The 6503-nt window shown below is 37.0% G+C and overlaps 1 protein-coding gene across 2 annotated transcripts; it reads left to right on the top strand.

The window, feature by feature from the left end:
* The first annotated feature begins 1382 nt into the window (after positions 1–1382).
* Positions 1383–6274, top strand: dclre1b (DNA cross-link repair 1B). 2 transcript variants are annotated; one of them, XM_051904195.1, is made up of 5 exons: positions 1383–1618; positions 1857–2092; positions 3002–3167; positions 3303–3485; positions 4839–6274. In XM_051904195.1, the coding sequence occupies exons 2-5, from the start codon at positions 1901–1903 to the stop codon at positions 6020–6022; spliced, it is 1725 nt and encodes a 574-aa protein (XP_051760155.1). In that variant the 5' UTR covers positions 1383–1618; positions 1857–1900; the 3' UTR covers positions 6023–6274. The 2 variants fall into 2 exon arrangements, with proteins under 2 accessions (XP_051760155.1, XP_051760154.1); XM_051904194.1 differs by having other exon boundaries at positions 1383–2092.
* Positions 6275–6503: the final 229 nt, after the last annotated feature.

Here is a 6503-nt window from a genome sequence, read left to right as displayed (position 1 = left end):
GCCCTCTGCAGGTATTTGCTATAATATATATTAAGTACTTATAACATTTCAGAGGAAAAAACTCTTGATGTGTTCAAATATGCAGATTAGCTTGTTTTGGTTAATTTAGAAGAAATCTACAGATGCAAACAGACGGATGGTAGTAGGCTTAAAACAAACACCATCTAAATGTGTATGTTTTGGAAGTTTTCTTTCCATTAGAGTAAAAGAAGACATGTAAGGAAAAATAGACCAAAATCTTAAAATTGTCCACTACATGAAAGAAGTATTCCAATAACACCAAAAGAATTAAAACGATTTATTGATTTGTGCAAAATAAAAAAATTATTAGCCTTAACTATGTTCCTCTCCTTGGTCCAGTCATTTATTCTAAATATATATAGCTACATGAAAATAGTAGTGTAGAAAACATGCATAGTAAATATTAAAGAAGACCATGGTCTCCGTGTGAACTGATTATTGTGGAGTATGAAACAACTGTGTAAGTGTAAGGGAATTAAAATAAATTGTGAAGTCAGAGTTGTGTTCATATATGTAATGTTTTGTTTATTATTTTTTTTAAATAAATAATTATGAGAAGTGCCCTTTTTTTACACTTGAGCCTCTGCCCCCCACAATGTCTGTAAATGTCCCTGCACATCACAATTGGACTACTGCAGTTCCTTATATGTAGGTTTGCCTAAATGTACTCTTCAATGTTTGCAATTGGTTCAAAATGCAGCAGCCAGACTTCTAGCAGGTACAAGGAAGAGAGCGCACATCACCAGGGGCGCAACTGCACATGCTGAGGGGTATGCAAGATCAGTGCTGGCTAGGCAAATCTAGGTTAAAGACACATCTTTTCTCCTTAGCCTATGGTGCTGCTTGAGATGTATAGGGGTTTTAGTTGTATAACTCTCGTTTGAATTTGTTTATTTTGAGTTCTTTTTTTTTTCTCTTGCTATCTTACTGTTAATTTTATCTAATTCACTGTATTTTCCTAATTGTGCAGCACGTTTGTTGTTTTTAACCGTGCTTTATAAATAAACTTGAACTTGAATTTGAACCTGGGCTGTAAAGCGAAAGTTAAGCGAACAGCACCGCCCAGTGGTTACATGTTCAAATGAAAATAGTTTATTATATATGATTTTATTACATAATTAACTGCTTCTCAAAGTCAAGCACAAACAGAAAGAAAGAAAGAAAGAAATGAACTCAAGCGGCATTTTAAAAGCATCTTATTTGAAGTTTGAACGGCACTTAATATCATCTACGGTGATCAATACTCTTAAAAATGTGATATTTGGTGGAAGCTGCTGTTTCTATGGCAATTACTGGTGTGAGCTCAAGGCTGGCAGCAAAAGTCCCGAAATCTGCACATTACGGAAGTCAGTGACGTCACATGAGCTCGTGAGCGACATGGAGGCGTGGACAATAAACGTATTTTTTGGCGGACAACCCAGCTGCAAATGCCACAGAGTGATTTCAAAGCGCGCTGAAATATTTTGAATTGGTAAACACATCGCGACCCTTGAAAGTCCAATGCTAGGTTTAGCATGGCGCTCATCTGCACAAATAGACAATATCATCATCTGCCCGGCTAACCGGCCTACTAAAACACTCGGATGAAAACTGACTGGCAAGCATGCAGTTACATTTATTATTTTTTTTTGTCTGACTTTCCGCATAAGCAAAGCGAAACTTAAATGCGATGCCGCTATTTCTTTACAGCTAACGCTGCTTGTTAGACTGTTACATTGCACTTGCCAATGCATATTTAATATTGTGTTTGTTTACTGCTAGAGAAGTGACGCTTTTCAAACACCAACAAAACCAGTGCAACTGAATACAGCTTTTGTCAAAAAAAATATTTTTAGGAATAAGCTGTAGGTACCGCCTGAGCACCTCACAGAAGCACAAAATGAACGGAAAAGTCCTACCAGACACTCCTATAGCCGTTGACTGCTGGCAGCTCCGTAAGTGCCATCACGTCCGTCTGTTCTTTCTGTCTCACATGCACGCGGATCACACCTCTGGCCTCTCATCCACCTGGAGTCACAGGCCCATCTACTGCTCACCTCTCACTGCCAAACTGCTCCAGCTCAAGCTGAAGGTGAGATCAAACTGGTGTGCCCACCAGCTGGATATGACTGGGGTCTGCATAAGGGTTCTGGGGGAAATGTTAAAGAATTATTATATTTTAATCATTATTTATCTGTGCTATTTTAGTATTATTTATATACTATTTTAGTATTTGTTGATTTTCTGTATTTTATTTTTATATCAGTTTTTATTTCAAGTTTTTAATGTGCATTTGTCATTTTTATTAGTTTATACTATTTCTTTATAGTTTTAATTTATTTTTTATTTCATTCAGTTTTAGTAATTGTAGCACTGCAACTTAAACTTATTGCAGTCATTACATTTCATTTATTCCAGCTTTTCATTGTATTTTCTATTTTATTTCAGCTTTAATTACTGAAAGCAATTTTTAATAGTTTTAGTTAACAATAACAACAGTTATATATCAAAGTTATCTGTAAATTAAATGGTGTGATATTTATAATGAAAAAAGTGCCATACAAAGAAATTTGAATTGAATTAAAAATGTTTCTCTTCAGGTTTAAACAGAACATTAATAGTAAAGTCAATATTTTAAGCATGTGCTTGGCTTTAGTACAGCAACCATATAAAACAATATAAAAGTTTTATTTCATTTTTACAAACAACACATTTTTTTATAATATCAAGCTTTTTCTCACTCAGTATGAATTGGTCTTTATACATGAAAATATTTAACTGTCTTAATATTTTAGGAAGAGGTCTCTTTGCAAACGGAACAATATATTTGTGGGTCCTTCGCATAAAAAGTTTAAAAACCTCAGAGGTCTAGAAAACAAAATGGATGTAAAAAGACCTAAACCGATGTTGAAAAGACCTAATTATCCGTGTACACTTTTGTCTGCTAAACGGCTGAAACTAGCAGGAATTAAAAATTGTGTCGTCTTGTTGTGAGCTACAGGTCAAAGAGAAGTGGATTCGTCCTTTAGAGATTGGGGAAGCTCACATGCTGATGCTAGATGATCTTGGAAAAGAGCGTCTGACCGTTACTCTAATAGATGCCAATCACTGTCCTGGGGCAGTTATGTTTCTCTTCGAGGGATACTTTGGCACCAGACTCTACACTGGTGAGTGTGGGATGAGAAAATAAATATTATAGAAATGCACAGTATTCTAATAGTTTTTCTTAAGAAAGTTATTTAATTTCACTGTCACATACTGAGATTACATTTTAATGATACAGTTAATGTGTTTTATCTCAGGTGACTTCCGTTATACCCCATCCATGCTCCGTGAGCAGTGTCTGAGGAACAACACTACCATTGATGTGCTGTATCTGGACAACACAAACTGTGACCCCACTCGAGCTGTGCCTTCTCGTCAGCGAGCCACTCAGCAAATTAAAGAGATCATTAGGGCTCATTCTGGATATGCTGTCGTTATTGGTAAGACTCTCACACTTTCAACATAAAAGTATTTCAGGTAATACAATTTCATGTGTTTCAGTTCAGACTACAAAAAACAAAACACATCTTAGTCTGATAGTTAATAAACGCCAACTGTAATGATAATAGGGATGTCACGGTGAGGGAAATCTTCACACCGGGATATAAACTTGCAACAACACCAAATTACCGATACACCAAAATCCCCCGCCATCGTCTTGTCCGTCATCTCTCCTTGCTCTTATTACATGATTAGTGAAATCTGACTCCTGCTGCACTGTGCTGTGGCTCTGCAGTTAGTGCTGTATATGGAGCAGAGCAAACACTTTCAGTTTATAATTGTAGCACCGTTGTCCAACTGAACTAAATGGTTATTTCTATAAAAAAGCAAAACGACAGCCATGGTGGGCAAGTAATGTAATCTGTGTACGGCCAAACACAGTGTAACACTGACTACCGCAGCAAGCCTAAATGATAACTGTAATGATAACTATAAAGTTTTAATAATCGTTCTAATTCTGTGAGAATAGGGAAGTCCACAGCTACACAAAACGGTTTCAAAGAAATTATAATGATAACGACACAGAGGAACGATATTGTTGGAGGGGAAAATTCCAGCTGATGAACAATAAAAACATTGAGAATCAGAATCCACATAACTTTAAAGAGCTTGAGCATTTAAAGACGCAGACAACAAAAAGCCTCAATATTTTTAGGTGACTCTCCTATTGTACATACTTCTATATAGTTCAAAAGTATGGGGTCAGTAAGAAATTAATACTTTTATTCAACAAGGATGCATTAAATTGATCAAATGTGACAGTAAAGACTTTTATATTATTACAGAAATTTCAAAAGATCTCAAATAAATGAACTTTCTATTCATAAAAAAAATTAACTTTATATTCTTCAGAGAATCCTGGATTAAAAAAAATTTATCACGATTTCCCCCCAAAAATAATAAAATGACTGTTTTCAACATTGATAATAAGAAGAATTGTTTCTTGGGCACCAAATTATTATATTAGAATGATTTATGAAGGATCATGTGACAATGAAACTGTACTGGCTGCTGAAAATTCAGCTTTGCCATCACAGCAATAAATTACTTACTTTAATTACTTTACTTTGTGAGCATAAGAGATTTCTTTCAAAAACATTAAAAAATTTTACCAACCCCAAACTTTTGAATGGTAATCGTATACATTTTTTTTCATATTCATGCATTGACTAATTATTATGTAGTTGTATTGACAGAAAACATGCTGTGAAAAGTGGCTAAATTCATCTCACACAGTTTGTTTGATATTTATTATTGCAATAATTAAAAAGGAGTCTGTTATCTGTTATTAGGTCTTTACTCTCTGGGTAAAGAGTCTCTGCTGGTGGAGCTGGCTATGGAGTTTAAAACATGGGTGGAGGTGGATAGGGAGCGTCTGGAAACCTTGCAAGTCCTGGAGCTCCCTGACGTTTTCACCACTGACTCTGGTGCGGGCCGTATTCGCGTGGTCTCTCAGTCTGTGATCAACGCCTCCAACTTGCAGGCATGGAATAAAGTGCAGCCTACCATCGCTATATTGCCCACCAGCCGCCCTATGGTCTCCTGCCACCGTAATGTCTATGTGGTGCCATACTCGGATCATTCCTCCTACCAGGAGCTAGAGGACTTTGTGTCTGCCCTTCGTCCTGTCTCGCTAGTGCCTATTGTGGGCAACTGCCTGCCTTATTTTTCTTCCCTTCTGAGTCCCCGCAAGAAGTCTAAAGAGGTGGTGATTCCAGAATCGGTCAAGCACTACATGATGACCAATTCTAATATTCAGGCCTCCACAAACGGCATAACAGGCATGCTTCAAAGAACATCACGTTCAGAGTCTCGAGGGGTGGTGTTTGACTCTCCAGAGTCAAAAATAACCCGACTTAGTCACAATGACAGGGATTCGAATGATGCAGAGGTAGATCATGATACTATAGATGGGAATTCTGAGATGGATCAAGATTCTGACTGCGTTCTTCTAGACATGAGCACCGACTCATATCACGGCCCACGTGGCAAGCGTTTGAATCTCGTCCGAGTTGCATCAGAAGATGTCGTCACGATTGGCAGCAGCCTTCCTCCGGAGGACAATGAATCCATTAGTACACTTAAAGATGTAGGATCACCTGATCGCAGCTCCATGTACGAATGTGAGCATGAAAGTCCAACAAAATCATCCAAGGAGAAGAGTCCTCAAATGGGCAGCACCAACTCTAGAGCGATGTGCTCTTCAATGGACAGCATCAGTATCCATGATCAAACCTGTGTTACCGCTTCAGCTGCACTCACACCCCCTGAAACAAGATCAGTGACCTCTGCCTTGACCCTCATATTAGAGCGAGAGCAGTGGCTCCTTCAGAACTTCACCATACCTGCTGAAGAATGCAAAAGTGACCAGGTGTTATGTGGACATCATGAAAAGTATCGCATTAATCAAGTTGATCTTCCTAAACCACCAGGTGATCCTCTTGAAGCGGCTATAAAGAGATTTAAATCTAATTAAATCAGTTTGTGATTAAGATCACATTTATGTTCATGTAAATGCTTAATTATTATGTATCAGTGCTGTGCCAATAACTAATTCTTACATACGTTGGATCAATTTGATGGTATTATTTTCACCACAGAAACACGGAGGTTCTAATGTCTGAAATATGTCATCATACCTTTGTTTTCAAATGTAGCATTACAAAGCACCTTATTGTGTTTTTTAGTATGAAAAAAATGTCATTAAAAGTGTTCCTTGTCAAAATTGGCTTGATTACAAATCACCGTTTTTGCTTATGATATATCTTTTACTTAAAGCATATGATTTTAGACCTTTTAAACTATAAACATTTCAGTTTCATGTGTAGAATATTGAAGAAGCATCCAAATTAACTTTTATTTAATGTGTGAAATGTTTAGCAGCCTCAAACAGACGGGCACGGGATAGAAAATGTGCGTGTTGTGTGACAGACCAAGGATTTGAAGATTATTAAAAT

Source organism: Ctenopharyngodon idella, chromosome 8 (assembly GCF_019924925.1).
Source record: "Ctenopharyngodon idella isolate HZGC_01 chromosome 8, HZGC01, whole genome shotgun sequence".
In the NCBI taxonomy this organism is placed as follows: Eukaryota; Metazoa; Chordata; class Actinopteri; order Cypriniformes; family Xenocyprididae; genus Ctenopharyngodon; species Ctenopharyngodon idella.
This window is presented reverse-complemented; position numbering and strand designations above follow the sequence as displayed.